At 54.6% G+C, this 18645-nt stretch overlaps 1 protein-coding gene across 1 annotated transcript in view; it reads left to right on the top strand.

The window, feature by feature from the left end:
• The window catches only part of LOC309410738 (uncharacterized protein), a gene marked incomplete at both ends in the record, with an annotated part of 42200 nt that overhangs the window by 1631 nt on the left and 21924 nt on the right, over nt 1-18645 (top strand). The window contains 15 exon segments of the mRNA XM_082007184.1: nt 4420-4581; nt 5313-5419; nt 5676-5733; nt 6586-6726; nt 7361-7546; nt 7709-7798; nt 8160-8516; nt 10630-10912; nt 12973-13203; nt 14006-14373; nt 14568-14624; nt 15351-15433; nt 15836-16001; nt 16733-16839; nt 18129-18356. Coding sequence (XP_081863310.1) covers nt 4420-4581; nt 5313-5419; nt 5676-5733; nt 6586-6726; nt 7361-7546; nt 7709-7798; nt 8160-8516; nt 10630-10912; nt 12973-13203; nt 14006-14373; nt 14568-14624; nt 15351-15433; nt 15836-16001; nt 16733-16839; nt 18129-18356 — 2624 coding nt within the window.

The raw sequence follows: 18645 nt of genomic DNA, 5'->3' as shown, positions 1-18645 counted from the left end.
GGAAGAGACCAGTGGGGTACTTTTCCAAACAAGTGGATGAGGTCAGGAAAGGTTGGCCTACCTGCTTGAGGGCAGTAGTAGCAACTGTAACCCGAATTGTAGAATCTTGAAAACTGACACTGGGGCAACCCATTACTGTGCTTGTGCTTCATGCTGTATGATCCCTCCTTGAAAATAAAGGACACCACTGGATTTCCCCAAATTGATTAGCTAAATATCAAGTTGTGTTATTAGAAGAAGGTGATGTCACACTTTCTTTGACTTCCACCTTGAATCCTGCCACCTTACTCCCAATCTCTGAGTCTGATGAACTGCAACATGATTGTCTAACCACTATTGAACAAGTGTATTCCAGCAGACCAGACCTACGGGATGAACCCCTGCCTGACGCGGAAGTGGAGCTCTTCACTGGTGGCAGCAGCTACACGAGGGAAGGAAAACGAAGAGCTGGATACACAGTGGTAACCAATACCCAGACATGAGAAACCAAAGCACTGCCTAGTCATACATCCGCTCAAAAGGCAGAATTAATAGCCTTGAGCTATTAATTTATTTCCTATTAATTTAGCTATTAATTATAAGTTCCTCGAGACTGGAACTAAGTTGCGGAAAGAACACGGATATATATATTGATTCCAAATACGCATTTGGAGTGGTACATGTACATGGGGCAATTTGGCTATTAAACTCACCGGGGACTCTCATAAAATATGGAATAGAAATTATGAGGCTATCACAAGCAGTCCTCCAACCAAAAGAGGTTGCAATAATGCATTGTAGAGCCCACCAAAAGGGAAATAATGAAATTATAAAAGGAAATAAGAAAGCAGATTGGCTAGCTAGAGAGCCAGCCCTAAAAGACTCAAACCTAGAAGGAGCTTTAATTCAGGGTCTTGTTTAGAATTGCTGCCACCAAAATACATTGAGAAAGAAAACCAACTGGCATAACAATTAGACTGCACCAAAAATGATCAAGGATGGTAGGTAACACCACTAAAACAGTTCTTGGTCCCTGAGAAAATGGTGGAAAATCTGCTTAAAAGACTACACCAAGAAACACATACAGGAGCAGATGCGCTGATAATAACTGCTAAGAGAAATTTTTTTTGACTGAAAACGCAGATTGTAGCAGCCGTTGTAGTGAAGAAATGTACTATCTGCCGTACCAATAACCCAAAATTGGGGAAAAGATTATAGGAGGAAGTGTGAAACAAGGAATAACTCCTGGGTAATACTGGCAAACAGACTTTTCAGAATTACCTAGATGTAACCGATATAAGTATCTATTGGTATTAGTAGATACCTTCTCTGGTTGGCCAGAGGCTTTTCCTTGCTGTACCAACAAAGCTAGAGAACCGATTAGGATTTTGTTAAAAGAAATTATACCTAGATTTGGTATTCCAGAAGGTATCTCTTCTGAAATTGGGCTTTATTCTACTGCAGAAGTAGTGCAAGTTTTTACAAATTAAGTGGGAGTTGCACACCCCTTGGTGGCCAGAGTCTAGTGGGAAAGTAGAAAGAATGAATCAGACTTTCAAAAGACAAGTTGCAAAACTTTGTCAGGAAGCCCACCTTAAGCGGACAGAGGCCTTACCCTTAGCTCTGTTGCAAATTTGAATAAGCCCTAGGGTTAAGGAAAGAGTAAGTCCCTTTGAGATTGTATATGGGAAGGCGAATCTTCTGACCATCAGGGGAGACCAAATGCATATAAAAGGACAGACCAACGTTAAGAATATTTGATTTCTCTTTCACAGACTTTATCTTCACTGCACGGGTACCTAAATCAAAAGGTTTCTCTTCCATTGGATACACCAGTTCACCCATTCCAACCAGGAGACACCGTTTACCTACAGACCTGGAAAGATGAACCACTAAAGGAGAAGTGGAAAGGACCTTATACTGTACTATTAAAGACTTATACTGCAGTCAAAGTAGAGGGGATTGATTCCTGGATACACTACACACGAGTGAAAAGGGCACCAGAACCAGATCAAGAAACGTGAACCTCCACGCCATCTGGAGAACTCAAGCTTCGATTGACCAGGGACTTTTAAAATGCAATTTGCTTATGTAGATGTTGAATGTCTACAAGGCCAATTGTTTTAGTGTTGGGAAAGCAAAAGTCTTGGCAGTGGTTTCAATTTGTTTAATGCTCACTGTGTGTGAAGGAAATCTAGTTTTGCGACTCATCCAGTCATTTGGGAGAATCCATAATAGTAGTTACCTGAGGCAAATGGGAGGCTCTAGTGTGCAGGTGGGTAGGAGTTAACAATACCATAAAGGTTACAACATTAGAATGAAACCAGATCCTGGTGGTCAAGAAGACGAAGAAGTGTTTGTACTTAAGCAGTAAACCGTGAAGACTTAGCTGTTCCCGCACTCTTGAAAAACGTAACTGTCATGAGGTCAGCAGAATCCACAGTAATTGGGATAAAGGTAAAGGTGGCAGAGGGAGATCGTGACCACCGAGTCAAGTGAGGGACTCTGTGAATTACCCCCCTACTCTTTCTAGGACCATGCGCACCAATTTGAGTATGTGTAACCAGTAACGGGCAATGTGGTAATTACCAGCCAGTGAATTTAACCTTGGTGGGTTCTCTGTTGTTTTTGCTGATAACAGGATAATGTAACAGGATAAATATGTGGTAATTCCTCTGTGTGGGGTGCTAGCTTTGTAGAATACCACCTAGCACCCGTATCTGCGCAAATATGCTATAAATAAAATAACTCTGTGTGTATATTGGCGTGTTGCGCACCGGCTATATGACTCCATGTTTGGGACAACGCTATCACAAAGTGTGATGAGCAGGAAAGATTCAAAGGGGAATGCGGGAGGTAGTAACAATTCAAGGGTGGGTTTCACTGCAGAAATTTCTGGGGGCGTTGTTATGCGCTTGGAATTTTACACATCTCCATTCTCATCAGGTCTGCAGTTCACATGAGCGATATAGGTTTGCGCAGACATTGAATGTGTAATGCAGCACGTGCGTTTGGGACGTTCAGATCTTCCAGGAGAGAGTGTGTGTGATTGCCAGGGAGTGTCACAGAGGATTGGCACCTAACAGCCGTATCCCTTTCAAATTCCAGGATGAAGTTTTAACAACGTTTTTCTTTTTCTCTTTCTTTTGTCATGTTGTGTTGATTTACTGCTCGCTGAGCTCCTGAAATTCTCTGCTGTAAAATTCAGTGGATGTCTTTGCAGGGATGTCACCATGCTCACAGCATCACAGGCTATCCCAGCTGATGTGTAGCCATCAGATCCTTCCCCTGATCTTTACTGATACCTAACACACTACAATTATGAAATAGTCTTTATTTTAGGAATGATTGAACTGCAGAGGTCTGACAAACCTTTGGAGGGGTTCTTAGTGTAACTAGAACCTTCTCCTTTTCCGATACCCTGGCATCGAGTGCACAGGGAGTTCTGCTGTGCCATGCCTGGCCTCCCTCTGTCTTCTTTTCTCTAAAGACACAAATCAGGAAGTAGATGTTAACAGCAATGGGTCAAAAATCCCAATCAGCACAAGTCCCCGAGTTGAGCCGCTTGAAACATGGCACGTTGGAAGGCGAGAATGCTGGCGTTCGACATGCAGAGCCGGCTCTGCGCTTTTCTTTCCGCTTCACGGCTAAAGTGAACCCAGGGAACGAAGGGCAGGAGAGTGGGAGAGCGTTCCCGGGCTTCGGGTCGAAGTGAGCGCTCGCGGTCATGAGCTGAGGATGCCTCGCTGTGAGAGTGCAACAGTGGGAGACTGAGGAGAGCTGCTGCCATTAGCTAGTAACGCCCCTCCCCTCCCTTCCTGTCCGTAGTCACGACACCGTTACGCCGGGAAGGAGCCCCGAGCTCCTGAGATGATAGCCAGCAAAGGGAGGGGAAAGCGATGGGTGCTGACGGGAGCGAAGGGAACAGGAGAATTTGACTAAACATGTCCTTTCTCCTTCAGGGCTCCCTTGCAGGCAGGTGGGAAGCCGCCGAAGAGCACAGCCTGGAGAAAGCACTGCTTCAGTGGGAAGAGGAGCAGCAAAGGTACCAGGAAGGAGTGGTACTTGGTACCCTGGATGCTTGTGGAAGTGAGGGGAAACCCGTCAGTGCTACCTGGTCACCCCAGGGGAAGCGGCTGGGCAAGCGGCTTTGAAAGGAGAAAGGTCCACAGTCTGTTTTCCGTGGGGCAGTCCTAGGAGTGTGTGCCGAACAGCTCTGTTTTGGGCGGGGGGCTATTCCGGGCGACCTCCAAAGGACCCTTTCCAGCCTAAGCAAATGAGTTTGCCCTCACAGAGAGCTCTCAGTTAATGCTAGAAAGCACTTCTACTGCCTCTCGGTTTGACAACAAAGTCTGTGTGGAGGGAGCTGGGAAATGACGGGGATGCTGCTTGTGGATAGCAGTTGTTCAGAGGCCTCATTGCTGTTTCTCCCTTTCCAAGGTTTTCCTGGCCAAAGTGAACACTGTCCTGCGGGAGCACCTCGATAAAGCGAATGAGGTTAATTCAGCCCTCAGAGAAGATGTTGGAGAACTGACGGCGCATTGGATGAGGGCCCGGCAGGAGCTGGAATTGAGGGAGAGTGAATGGCGCGCTGAACGTGAGGTAAGGAGCGGCTACGGGAGCGTCACGGGCGATGCCAGGGCAGAATGCGAGTGCGTTTTATTTGTGGCCTAGAGGCCTTGCTGTGGGAAGGTTGTGGCTCTGTTGAGGCTGTGTTGGTGTTGACGAGCAGAAGCCAGGGGTGTGAGATGGAGGAGTGTCAGCAAATTGTGGTGATGGAAGATGCCCACCTGCTGTGAGCGTACTGCTCGGTCTTGGAGGCAAATGCTTGCTGTTGCTGGGCACTGCAGGGCAGTCACAGAGGACCGCTCGTCTTTTTAATAGTCCTGGAGTGTCCGTCTAGAGCAGTGGAGACCAGAGAGGACTGTGTGCTTTGAGGTTCAGAGGAGCCAGCAGAAGAACAAGGCAGGCCTCCCTTACCTCCCGTAACAGCCTGTTGGCAGGAAATCTGACGCGGGTCTCGGAGGGGCTTGTTTTTGTCTTCCTCCACCACGACCGCTGGACACCTCGGCAAGGCGAGAGGAGGAATCGTGATCAGTTTGCTTTGCTGCCGTCCACTCCTGCAGGAGGAGCGTGGACGTTCCCTTCTTGGCAGTCAGGTGGCAGGTCTGCTGAGGATGCTTCTGTGGTGGCTCCTGAGCCCTTGATGCCCCTGTTGCAGTGGTTGCTAAAGGAGACCTGGGGATGGTGGCTGTAGTCTCTCCTGTGTAGAGAGACTTGTGCAGTGGCAGCGAAGGCTGACTTGGCATTTCTTTTTGTCTTTGCACGTTCAGCTTTATGACAGCTACTTAAGGGGTGAAGATGACCGTCTCCTCGGCCTGTGGTGCCAGGCGGTAACCTTCCGCCGTCATTTCCTGGCAACGAAGACTGCCACTGACCGGTGAGTAGAAGCTAAGGCTAGAGCTCTTGCAGAAGAGCTGTAGCTTCCCTTCACACCTGCTTTTGGAGCCGCGATGTTAACGTTAGTTGCGGCTACAGCTCGGATTTCTCCTAAAGCATTAAGCGTGCTTTAGGCTATTTTCAGAACCGTTTTTGTTCGATGCTGGTTTTCAGCTAAAGCTGAGGGACTCGGGCTAGAAGCAATGCAGGGGCCCTAAACAGGTGACTTGACTATGGTGATGTTTGGTGATTCACAGAGACACGGGCGAGTGTGGACACATTGGAAGTGACTCATCAGCGCTATGCATGCCGCAGGTAGAGCAGTCCCTTTTACAGAATGATGAAAATCTGCCTTAAATCTCACTGAGTTGCTTTTCCCGCTGCTCCCGTTGGAGAGGTCGTTCATGGATGTATTTTTTTTCCTTCTCATTCCCAGCTTACATTTATTCTGGTCAGTTTGCATCCGCTTCTTCAGTGCAAGTCCCCGACTTGAGGCTGCTTTGCCCGTGACAGGGAAGAGGTCGGAAAAGGAAAAGGGGGTAAACCCGAGCCAAGCCCGAGCACCTTTGGTGCGGCAGTCCCTTGCGTCTCCTGCCAGTGGGCGAGGATGCCGGCTTGGCTTCACCGAAGCACGGAACAGTCGAGGTGGGAAGGGGCCTGTGGAGATGGCCTCTCAAAGCCCGGTCAGCAAGAGCGGGTGGCCCTCGGGCCTGTCCAAACAGGCCTCCAGGCGGGCCCGCCCCACCGCCCGGTGGACAGCAGCCGGGCGGCGTCTCGGCAACCCAGTGAGGTGACAATGTGGCGACGTGGCAACGCGATGATGGAACGATGCGCGATTGCGCTCTATAGCTGCTGGCTGGGGGACCGGCTGGGGCGGCCGCAGCTGGGTGCCTCTGGAGCGAGAGGTGCCAGCGCAGGGTCGCAGCTCCAGGAGAGCTCTTGGAAGAGGCCATGGAGCGCCGTGTCGCTGCTGGCGTCCGAAAGGCAGACGCAATGCCGAGCGCACCAGGGAAGGGGAGAGAGGTGAGCAGCGGGCCGCTGGAGGGGGCTGGGCCGGGGAGCCTGCGCCATGGGGGGGCTGCTCCGGGCCCTGGGGACGTGCTCTGTCTTGCAAGGGCCGTGCAGGAGGCCTGTTGAGCTAGCGCCTGATTGTCTCTGTCTTCCTAGTGCGGGCACAGAAGACGGGACCCGGGAGAAGGAGCTGCTGGGCTGATGGACCCTAGGCTGCTGGACCTCCCCCTCGGGTTCAAGGTCCCGATGCCGCCCGGCTGCAAGCCTGTCTTCTGCAGGGCAAAGCTGGGGGAAAAGGTAAAGGCAGTAGAAAGGGGTAGAAAAGCTCTGCTCTTTGGCGGGGTCCCCGTCACGCAGAGAAGCCCTCGTGGCCACCTGCCGTACAGCGGCAGCTGCAGCCCTTGCGTCGGACAGGGCTGGGGAGCCGAGGGAGGCGCCTGGCTCCGTGGTGCCGAGAGGAAGGAGGACTTGCCCGTAGTTCCAGGCTGGCCAGAGGTGGATGGAGAAGAGTGTTGGAGTCAGCTCTTCCCACTACCTTTCCCTTTCCACAAGGGCGGCTTGTGGCACCTCCCATTTTGCAATCGGACTGAATTGCCCGAGGAAAAGACCCGGCTGTAGGCACTGCTTCAGCTTAGCTCCTTCCAGCTGCAGCGCCGGGCACAGCCCTCTCACGCCCGCAGTACGCAGCTCCTTGTATTGCTACAGCAACAGTAGACAGCCCCCAGACGGAGGATGGGGGCACAGGGCCGCTTCTCCGTTGGAGAGTCTCGGAAGTAGATAGACCTTTCCTCTGGGTGGGAAGTAAGCCCGGGATTAGCCTGTACCTCGGAGGTTTGGAAATGCCGCCCTGCGCGAGGGAGGAGCTCGGGGGTGCGTTCGTCTCTGCTGCGCTCTGCTGCCCCGTTCCTAGTCCGGAACATCCCTCTTACAGCTTCACCGGCCCTCGTGCTACTTTGACCTGGGAGATCCCTACTGTCGCCTAACGCGCACAGAGTACAACAGCCTGCATGACCCGCACCTGCGGGTGTACCACAAGCGCAAAGTCAACATCCGGAGGCTGAAGAGAGGGGGTTACGTCACCGCCGACGGCAAAGTAGGTTTGGACGTCGTCGGACTGGTAAAAAGGCTTCCCTCCGAGCGGGGTTCCCCGAGCGCAGAGGGCGGGTGTGCAGGGGAGCAGCTGCCCTCCGAACCGCTGGGTTCGGGCCGTTTCGGGGAAGGCAGTCTGCGTAGCTGGCTTGACAGCACTCGGGGCATTTCTGCCCTCGTCTCTCCGCAGGTGGTTTGCACTCTGAAGGAGTTCAATGAGTACAGGGAGTACCTGGCCAGGCTCAAGCTGGAGGCAGAGAGAAGGTCGAGGCGAGAAGAGGTAGGCAAAGCTCAGTGTTGGCGGGCAGCGGCCGGCGGCGCGCTGCCGAGGGCTGGGGCTTTACTTGCCGCATCTCGGGGAGGCGGTCGGCGCAGAAGAGGCGAGGGCTGTGCTGCTGGGCCGGGCGTTGTGGCGGGGCCAGGACCAGCCGGCTCGGAGCCGAGCTAGCGCAGGGTGCTGGGGCGGGCACGGGCAGGACGGTCACGTGAAGCACGGGGAGGCCGGAGGGAAGCCCTTCTCGTCTGCCCGCGACGCGTGGCTGAAGCAGAGCGCTGGCCCGGGCCCGCGTGAAGCCTCAGCGCGCAGGGGCGTGAGCGCTTGTCCAGGCAACAGCGAGCCACAACCTGCTGTCTCCTTTCAGGAAAGGCTTCGGGAAGAGCTGCCCAAATTAAAGGACGTCCCCAAGCCGCTGGTAGCGAGCAACACATCTTGCCTGGCAGAGTGGCTGCTGCGCCCTCGGAAGCCATCTTGCTCACCTCCACCCAAGAGCAGAAAGGACTCCCTGAAATCGGGGCGATGCAGAAGAGTGAAAGCAGCCTGCGACGAGGGCCAAACCTGCTCCCAAGCTGAGCTGGGACAGGAAGGTGCCAAGCTGCCCCGGGGGGTCAGTAGCGATGCAGCCAGCGGGTTCCGAGCTGCCTCTGCACAGCAACCTGCAGCAGGAGCCCAGAAGCTTGGAGAGGTGGCTGAGACTGTGGTGGAGGAGGTGTTTGAGAGGGTGAAGGCTCCTTGGGATCAGTGTGCCTGGGTTTTAAGGAGGGCTGCCCTGGCGATCAGAGGAACAATGAGCGGCAGCGCCAGAAGAGCAGAGCCGTCGGAGATTTCTCCTCCAGGTTGCTGTCAGGAGGTTGCCCTGCTGGCCAAAGAGCTTGCAGCGAGCGTGTTGGAGAGCTTGGGCAACCGTTTGGCGTCCAGCATACCCAAAGCGTCCGAGCCAGGGCCAGCAGCCAGGCGGAAGGAGCAGCCTGTTGCCGAAGGAGCCAGCCGAGTGGGCAAATGGGAGGAAGAGAAATCGGGGCAGGCGGAAATGGCAGCTTCCGACGGAGCATTTTCAGAGGCTTCCCTTGCCAGGCTCACCAGAGAAGTTGTTGACGGTGTTTGCTGCACCATGGAATCCTTTGTGGCTTCCCCGTTTAAACAACACTCTTGCTGCAGCGATTCCAAAATCCTGGAGCTTCCCAGGGGAAATGTCTCCAATAGGCAGCTGCAGCCACCCCAGACACCTTTCTCAAGGCAGGGTGGGGAAGAAGGACGAGGATTGCCCAGAGCGTCTGAACAGCGGAGCCTGGCAGCAAGCAAGGGAGCAAAGCTGCCTGTGTCGCAACCACTGGCAAACACAACCGCTGCCGATGACTTGCGACTGAGCCGCACGGCTGCCAGGGAGGGCATCCAAACTGCACGGACCCCCAAAGTTCATTTTGGAAGCCGTGTAGCAGAACCGCCAAGACCACGAGATGGAAAGGAGAGCTGTCCCGCTGAGAACGCCCTCCCCGCCACGGGCGCACGCGTTTCCAGACAGCCCGTCCCCCCAGCAGGTCCGAAGCCGCCTGCCCAGACAGGAGCACGGCGCAGATCGGTGCGCGTCACGCACTTGTCCGAGGCGAGCCCCAGCAGCCCGTATGAGAAGCGAGGGCGTTAGTTGGGAGGCTTGTGGACGACGTCCTGAGGAGGCGTGTGGCAAGAGAGGTGCAGAGCCCCTGGGCAGCTCCACCAGGCACCAAGGACAGACCTTACACCCTTGTGCTCGCAATAAAGTGTTCACTCGCAAGTGCTTGCTTGTGCCTACCTTCTTCAAGCCAGGCCATACTGGGCCTGGGCGTTTTCCCTGCTATAACCTGTCTCATCCTCTTCCCCCCGACAGCCTCTCTCACGCTAAGGCCCAATTTGACAGGGAATCTTAACCAGGGAGGCGAGAAATAGCCAGCATTTTTGCCTCGTTTAGCAAGCTTTGCTGCCGGGCTGGTGGAGGGACGGGTCCCGTTCTCGGAAGCCTGCTTTTCACATTGTGTGAAGGGTAATGTTGGTCTTTGCCTCGAGAGCCTTTTTCCAGGGCCCTTTCTCCTCCGACCGAGCTCCCCAAGCGGCTCTGCACGAATACTTCTCACCGCTCCGGGGACGGCTCTGCCACACGGCGTTTGGGTCTCGTCTGTCCGGAGCCCGGGAACGGGTATATTGCGGAGGCCCAGAATCGTGCACGTGAGCAGGTTCAGGCAGGCGGTGCCAGGGCTCACCCCAAGGGAGCGGTGGGAGCAGCCCCCTCTGTACCGGGAACTCGCTACGCTGCGGTGCCGCAGGCTGGGCCCTTGACCCTGCGAGGTGCAGCATCCCCTGGGGAAGGGAGGCCTTCGGCCCCCCGCGGAGACAAGTCAAACCCTTGGCAGGAAGCAGAGCCTGGCCTGCCCTGCTTGCCCCCAAAGCCCGTTGTCCGTGACGCGCTCAGCACTGGCGGCTGGAGCTGGACCCTGGGTGGCAGCCCATGTGCCCGGTGCCGGCTACTGGCGCGGGGGCGAGTGCCTGCATCTTCCCCAGAGTGTGCGGGGGGAGGTGGGGTGGCTGGTGGGAGATTTGTCGTCTGCCAGCAAACGTCAGGCTGGACCAGCTGGCACAGAGGAGGCCCTGGGTGCGGGCTGGTGCCATCTGGGACAGTATTTGCATCCGCAAATGGCACCTGGAACGGTGTCTGCAGCCACACTGGCATCTGCATCTCTATTTGTTTCTGCAATTGTACATGCATCTGCAAGGGCACCTGTGGTTGTATGTGCATCTGCAGTGGTGTCATCTGCATCTGCAAGGGCGTCTGCAAAGCTGTCTTCAGTGGTGTCTCCCCCCAGCAAATGTTCTTCTTCTACTGCATCTGCATCTGCAACGCCATCTCCAATGGTCTGTGCATCTGCAGCAGTATCTCCATCTGGAATGGCCTCTGCACCTGCGATGGTATCTGCACCTGTATGGGCATCTGCAATGGTCTGGGCATCTGCAGCGGCGTCTCCCTCTGCCATGCTGTCGGCATCTGCCATGCTGTCGGCATCTGCAGAGGTATCTCCATCCGCATTTCCATCCTGAATTTCATCTGCGTCTGCAACGGCCTCTGCAAAGATACCTTCCTCTGCAACGGTATCTGCATCAGCAACGCTGTCTCTATCTGCAAGGGCCTCTGCATGTCCCGTTTTGTCTCCATCTGCAGCAGCACATGCAGGGTATCTCAGCACAGGAAAGACACGGGCCTGTTGGAGCGGGGCCAGAGGAGGCCACAAACGTGCTCAGAGGGGTGGCACAGCTCTGCTGTGAGGACAGGCTGAGCGAGCTGGGGTGCTTCGGGCTGGAGCAGAGAAGGCTCCGGGGAGACCTTATTGCAGCCTGCCAGGGCTTAAAGGGGGCTTCTGAGAAAGCTGGGGACAGACCTTTTAGCAGGGCCTGCAGCGGTAGGACAAGGGGTAACGGTTTTAAACGGAAAGAGGGGAAGATCTCGCCTCGATCGAAGGAAGACATTTTTGACAGTGAGGCTGGTGAAGCACTGGCCCAGCTTGCCCGGAGAGGTGGTAGATGTTCCCATCCCTGGAAACATCCCAGGTCAGGTTGGACGGGGCTCTGAGCAACCTGATCTAGTTGAAGGTGTCCCTGCTCATGGCAGGGGGGTTGGACTAGATGGCCTCCAAAGGTCCCTTCCAGCCCAAACCATTCTATGAGTCTAGGAGTCTATGATCTGGAGGGGCACCTGCATCTCCAGTGGCACCTCCACCTGCAATCGCATCAGGAACTGCATGTGTTTCGGCAGGGGTGTCTGCCTCTGCCCTGGCATCTACACTGGCACCTTCATCTGCAACGGCCTCTCTAATGGTTCCAGTATCCGCGTCTGCAGTGGTATCTCTGTGGGTACCTGCGTGCCTCGTTGTGCCTGTGTCTGCATCTGTACGGGCACCTGTATGTGCATCTTCAGTCGCATTCGGACCACACCTGTTTACCGGCGCCTCCATCAGTAACGGTATCGCAAGCGGGGGCTGGAGTTGTAGGTGTAACGGAAAGTGTGCTTGTATCTGCAACTGCACGTGTAATCGTGTCTTTATCTGTAATGGTATCTGCAGTCGTATGCGTACTGGTTTGTGCGACTTTTCTTGCATGAATAATTTTGCGGGGTGTGGTGTCTGTGACGCTAATTGTGTCTGTGTTTATATATATTTTACGCCTGTGTCTGCAACTGAACGGGTGTATGGGCCTTTAGTTATAATGGTGCCGGTGTGTGCTGGGTTTGGCTGGCATAGAGTTAATTCTCTTCATGGGAGCTGTATGGTGCTCTACTTTGGATTTGTAATGACAACAGTATCGATCACACAGCTCTGCTTTAGTTACTTAGTTATGAGTAATGTAGTTAGCTATTTGCAAGAGCTCTTTGTGGTTCAAGAAGCCCTAACCATGGCATAAGAGCTCTTACAGGCGGGTGGAACTCAGTGCTGCACTCCATCAGAGGGGTGTAGTGCTTTTTCTTATATGTACTGGTAGTTGTGAGCTACAGAGGCGGGAGAGATACTGGTTCTAACTCTAAAAGCTGTGGGTGCTTTTCCTGCAGCTGGAATACACTTCGCACCCCGGGCCGCGGGCAAATGCTTGAATGCCCTTTCTCCACATTTCCAATATTGCCCAGGTAGTTGTGTCGATAGGGCAGTGTAACCTGCACATAAATCTTAATCATCTAAGATCTATTTCCTGTCACAGGCTTGGTCAGTGCTGCATCTGGTGTTTTAGGTAAGCCGGTGAGGCTTGGACCCAGATGAGGTGACTCAAACCAATCAGGATCCCATAGGACACCAACATTCTCTAACTGCCTTTACTTTGATTACGGCTGCCTACAGAGCACCAAGTTAATTAATCTGCCAGGAACCCACCACTTGCTCCTTCTGGCAGCCGCAATCATGGCTTCTTTGGCCAAGAAGGTCATACATATATCTGTGGGAATATATATTCGCACATCCTCATGGGAAACATCATCAGAATCCTTCACAGACAATTGAGACGACTGATGATCAAGCACAGCACCGATGTGAAGACTAAACCAGTCCTTGTCCCTCTCTGAAATGTTACAGTGCCAGAAACTTGTGGACGGTGTTAGAGAAACTGTAAAGCAAACCTCACACCAATGCTGGTGCAATTCTTGCCTACAACTTGGTCCGTACCCTTAGGAACATTGTGGGGCACAGTGTGCTCTCAACTGGAAGAGCTGGACTCCTTAATCAGCAGCTACGACCAAGCTGTTGCGTACCAGAACCACGGGACTATCGCTGTCAAAGACGACACTGGCCGTGTTGTCAGCATCGCAACAGAAATTGAACTGCTGGACATCACTGGTGTGATCTTCTGTCCGACTCTGCTGACTTTGGGCGATGGTGGAGACCAGACTGCCAAGCTGGAAGGTACAAAACATCAGCCGGTCCCAAATGCCTTGGGAGCGGATCCAACAGCAGCCGGACTGCTGAGGCTGTGGCGCTTCCCAGAGAGATGCGGGGGACGCCCGCAGCGTGGCGGAGCAGGGAGGAGGAGCACCCTGGCCAGGGAACTAGCCCTTTTTCTTGATTAGCTCGCAAGCGCAGGAATTAAGCGTTACTTAAGTGTAAGCTCTGCAGCCTCAGGGCTTGAGTGGCGGATAAGGGAATCCACGTAACAGCCTGGTCTGGGCAAAGGGGACTGAGCCCCGCTTGCCGTGTGTGTTTGTTGTCTTTCTTCACGAGCTGCTGACAGCGAGCTTCAGTCACAGAGCAGGCTGTCCTGGCAGTGGGTTTGCAGTTCTGTCTGCCACAGCGTGTTTTCTCTTTTCTGCTTGCAGCCCGTCCCGTTCGTGCTGCAACCGGGGAGACGAAGCGCCAGCGACGCCACCCGCGGAGCTCTGGGTTTCGCACCAGACGGGGCCTCCTGCTCCAGCGCAGCCAAGGGCTGAAGCTTGAGCTTTCAGCCGAAAGCTGCCGCTGCTCCGCGGGCTGCCCTGGCCGAGGGAGCTTCCCCGTGCCGCCGCGGTGCCAGCCCCCCCGCCCCAGGGTGCCCACACGCCCCATCGCCGCCCCGGTGCCAGGGGCTGCATCCCGCCGCTCTTGCTCTCGCGGACGCTCCCCGGAGCGCGTGCTGCCCGCAGCGCTTTGCGCGGCCGTTAACGGTCTCCGCGCAGAACGCGCCGGAGCAAACCTCTGCCTGGGCGGCCTCTCCCCCGCGGCAGCCCCGCAGCCCGGCGCGGCACCGTCAGCGAGGAGCGAGAAGGGAAGCGCTGCCACAGAGCGGCCCCGAGCGAGCCCGGCGCTCCCGGCCCCCGGCCCGGCTCCCGGTCGCGCCCGGCGAGCAGGGTGAGCCGCTCCGCCCGGCCCGGCAGGCGCCAGCCCGCGGCCCGGAGCCGCCTGAGCTCGGTCCGCCGGAGCCGGCCGCGGAGCGGCCCCCGCCGCGGGGCCCGTCAGGCGGCGGAGCCCCGCGGGCGGCGGGCCCGGCGGGCGAGCGGGGCCATGGCGGCGCGGAGCCAGGCCTCCCTGCGGCGCCGACTGCAGAGCTCGCAGGAGGCGCGGCAGCGCCAAGCGGTGCTGGTGCGGCTGCTACAGGCGAAGGTGAGGAACGCGGGCGCCTGCCCGGCCCGTGTCGGGAGCTGCCCCGGGCCGCCACGGCTCCCTGTTGCCCGTGTGGGCAGCGCCGGGCAGGGCCCGGTGCTGGGGCTGTCGGGACCGGGAGAAAAGCCGGGGCGGGAGGAGCCGAGCCCCTCACAGGCTGCAGCCGCTCATGGCCACTGCGTGTGCCCATCCAGGTCCTGCAGTACCGGGCTCGGTGTCGAGAGCTGGAGCGGCGAGCGGGAGCAGCAGGGGTGAGTGTGCAGGTTGCGGACGAGAGGTCGCCTGCGTAGCATTCGTTGACGCAGACAGCACAAAGCTCCCCGAAGCCGGGGCAGAGGAAAACGAGGTTCTGCCACCTGAGGCTGGAAGGAAGCCCTGTACGGTTGCCCGTCGGTGGTTTGTCCGGTTGCCGCTCGTAGAGCAGCCGGTAGGCGCAGAAATGCCCATCCAGAAAAGCCTGTCAGGAAGGCTTTTAGCTGCGTGCAAGAGGGCTTTGCTGCTGGAGCAGCGTTTGTCCTAGGTCTCGGGAAAGGGCTGTGCTGCCTGGTACGCTACATGGCTGTCTCTGAAAAAGAGCCGCTTGAAACATGGCATGTTGGAAGGCGAGAATGCTGGCGTTCCACATGCAGAGCCGGCTCTGCGCTTTTCTTTCTGCTTCACGGCTAAAGTGAACCCAGGGAACGAAGGGCAGGAGAGTGGGAGAGCGTTCCTGGGGTTCGGGTCAAAGTGAGCGCTCGCGGTCATGAGCTGAGGATGCCTCGCTGTGAGAGTGCAACAGTGGGAGACTGAGGAGAGCTGCTGCCGTTAGCTAGTAACGCCCTTCCCCTCCCTTCCTGTCCGTAGTCACAACACCGTTACGCCGGGAAGGAGCCCCGAGCTCCTGAGATGATAGCCAGCAAAGGGAGGGGAAAGCGATGGGTGCTGACGGGAGCGAAGGGAACAGGAGAATTTGACTAAACATGTCCTTTCTCCTTCAGGGCTCCCTTGCAGGCAGGTGGGAAGCCGCCGAAGAGCACCCCCTGAAGAAAGCACTGCTTCAGTGGGAAGAGGAGCAGCAAAGGTACCAGGAAGGAGCGTTCCCTCATACTTGATACACTGGATGCTCGTGGAAGTGAGGGGAAACCTGTCAGTGCTACCTGGTCACCCCAGGGGAAGCGGCTGGGCAAGCTGCTTTGAAAGCAGAAAGGTCCACAGTCTGTTTTCCGTGGGGCAGTCCTAGGGGTGTGTGCTGAACAGCTCTGTTTTGGGTGGGGGGCTATTCCGGGCGACCTCCAAAGGACCCTTTCCAGCCTAAGCAAATGAGCTTGCCCTCACAGAGAGCTCTCAGTTAATGCTAGAAAGCACTTCTACTGCCTCTCGGTTTGACAACAAAGTCTGTGTGGAGGGAGCTGGGAAATGACGGGGATGCTGCTTGTGGATAGCAGTTGTTCAGAGGCCTCATTGCTGTTTCTCCCTTTCAAAGGTGTAAGAAGCTGGCCAAAGTGAACACTGTCCTGCGGGAGCACCTCGATAAAGCGAATGAGGTTAATTCAGCCCTCAGAGAAAATGTTGGAAAACTGACGGCGGATTGGATGAGGGCCCGGCAGGAGCTGGAATTGAGGGAGAGTGAATGGCGCGCTGAACGTGAGGTAAGGAGCGGCTACGGGAGCGTCACGGGCGATGCCAGGGTGGAATGCAAGTGCATTTTATTTGTGGCCTAGAGGACTTGCTGTGGGAAGGTTGTGGCTTTGTTGAGGCTGTGTTGGTGTTGACGAGCAGAAGCCAGGGGTGTGAGATGGAGGAGTGTCAGCAAATTGTGGTGATGGAAGATGCCCACCTGCTGTGAGCGTACTGCTCGGTCTTGGAGGCAAATGCTTGCTGTTGCTGGGCACTGCAGGGCAGTCACAGAGGACCGCTCGTCTTTTTAATAGTCCTGAGGTGTCTGTCTAGAGCAGTGGAGACCAGAGAGGACTGTGTGCTTTGAGGTTCAGAGGAGCCAGCAGAAGAACAAGGCAGGCCTCCCTTACCTCCCGTAACAGCCTGTTGGCAGGAAATCTGACGCGGGTCTCGGAGGGGCTTGTTTTTGTCTTCCTCCACCACGACCGCTGGACACCTCGGCAAGGCGAGAGGAGGAATCGTGATCAGTTTGCTTTGCTGCCGTCCACTCCTGCAGGAGGAGCGTGGACGTTCCCTTCTTGGCAGTCAGGTGGCAGGTCTGCTGAGGATGCTTCTGTGGTGGCTCCTGAGCCCTTGATGCCCCTGTTGCAGTGGTTGCTAAAGGAGACCTGGGGATGGTGGCTGTAGTCTCTCCTGTGTAGAGAGACTTGTGCAGTGGCAGCGAAGGCTGACTTGGCATTTCTTTTTGTCTTTGCACGTTCAGCTTTATGACAGCTACTTAAGGGGTGAACATAACCGTCTCCTCGGCCTGTGGCGCCAGGTGGTAACCTTCCGCCGTCATTTCCTGGCAATGAAGACTGCCACTGACCGGTGAGTAGAAGCTAAGGCTAGAGCTCTTGCAGAAGAGCTGTAGCTTCCCTTCACACCTGCTTTTTGAGCCTCGATGTTAACTTTAGTTGTGGCTAAAGCTCAGATTTCTCCTAAAGCATTAAGCGTGCTTTAGGCTATTTTCAGAAGCATTTTGTTCGATGCTGGTTTTCAGGTAACGCTGAGGGGCTCGGGCTATAGGCAATGCAGGGGCCTTATTCAGGTGACTTGACTATGGTGATGTTTGGGCATATTCACAGAGACACAGGCGTGTGTGGACACATTGGAAGAGACTCACCAGCGCTATGCATGCCGCACGTAGAGCAGTCCCTTCTATAGAATGATGAAAATCTGCCTTAAATCTCACTGAGTTTCTTTTCCCACTGCTCCCGATGGAGAGATCATTCATGGATATATTTTTTTTTTTTCTTCTCAATTCCAGCTTACATTTATTCTGGTCGCTTTGTATGTGCTTAGTTCTGTACCAGCATTGCTGAGAGAAAGAATATCTTCTCTACCCTGTTTCTGCATTTATCCAATTAATTTTGCTTAGTCCAATACCTCTTTTTGTGATTGTTTTCTTGTATTTGGGCTCTCTGAAGTTCCTTTCTCACAGTTGCCTTCTACACAAACAAATGTAGCGTAGCCGTAACAGTACCTTCTTCTGGTGTCAGCATGCAGTTTATTTCCAACTCTGGGTTATTGTCAGCCATTTACCTTCTTTGGCGATAAGCCATCCTTAGTGTGTGGAGTGTGCCTGACTTACTATTCAATTCTTGTGATATTTGTGCTTTTTTTGCTACAACATTTTAAGCTTATTCTTACAGCACCTTGCTGGAATGTTTATTATGTAGATATTGTTGTGAGCCTCTTAGCAGTCCAAGGGTTGATAATAATAGCCCGCTTAAGGCTGATCCCCTAGGTAGGTATAGAAGCTGGGGACCTTGGTAAAATGCCTTACATCTGTTGATGATAACTAGAGGATATTAATAAGAGAGAGCAGGAGCAACAGTTAATAAGAGTAATGAGAGGCTCATGAAGACTTCTGGCTGTGCCCTCCATTTCTTCCTCTCTCTGAGGAGAAAACAGGCTCATTTCTCAACCGTCCCTAGACTTGTTGCTCACCTGTCAAGATGTGTCCTGGTCCCAAAGTGTCAGATGAATGATTCGTCCGCAACGAAGATGTCATCTTTCCTGCCAGCTTTTACTGTTGCACAATTACGTGCTTCAGAGGTGAGTCGGCTGCTAAAGATGGTGGCGTGAACATGAGCTCTTTCTTTATTCTTCTTCAGAGATTTGTCTGAGCTGAAGGCAGAGCAAATGAGGGTTTCTGGATCTATACTTGTAAACTGCTCCCATCTAAAATCCGTCGTACAGCTCCGGCAGCCCATCACGCTGGGTAGAGCTGTCCTGAAGGATCGGGCAGAGCAGCAAGCGGGACAGGAGATAAACCAGGAGACTCAGGAAGTGATGAGCTTACAAGTCAAGGGGGACCTGGAGAAGAAGGAGCTTCAAGACAGGTGAAGGTGTTTTAAATGTGGCTGTTGCCAGCGTGATCTTTTGTGGCTGCTGCTTGGATTCCTAGCTGGGCTGTGCTCACGTTTAAAACACAGCAATTCTGCACAGCCTTGTTTCTGTCCCTCGTCAAAGTACTGCCTTCCGCAGAAAGGACAGAAAAAACGGTCTGAGTGACAGCAGCTCTTCTGAGTAAGCCCGGACTGGAAAAGAGATTGCGTCTTTCAGTGCTTTTGCCGTTAAGTGGTTCTTGGTGAGCGGTTGAGACCAGTATAAAGAGAGCTCTGTCTCTCG

This window comes from Phaethon aethereus, assembly GCF_964289735.1.
Source record: "Phaethon aethereus genome assembly, chromosome: 16".
NCBI classification, from domain to species: domain Eukaryota; kingdom Metazoa; phylum Chordata; class Aves; order Phaethontiformes; family Phaethontidae; genus Phaethon; species Phaethon aethereus.
This window is presented reverse-complemented; position numbering and strand designations above follow the sequence as displayed.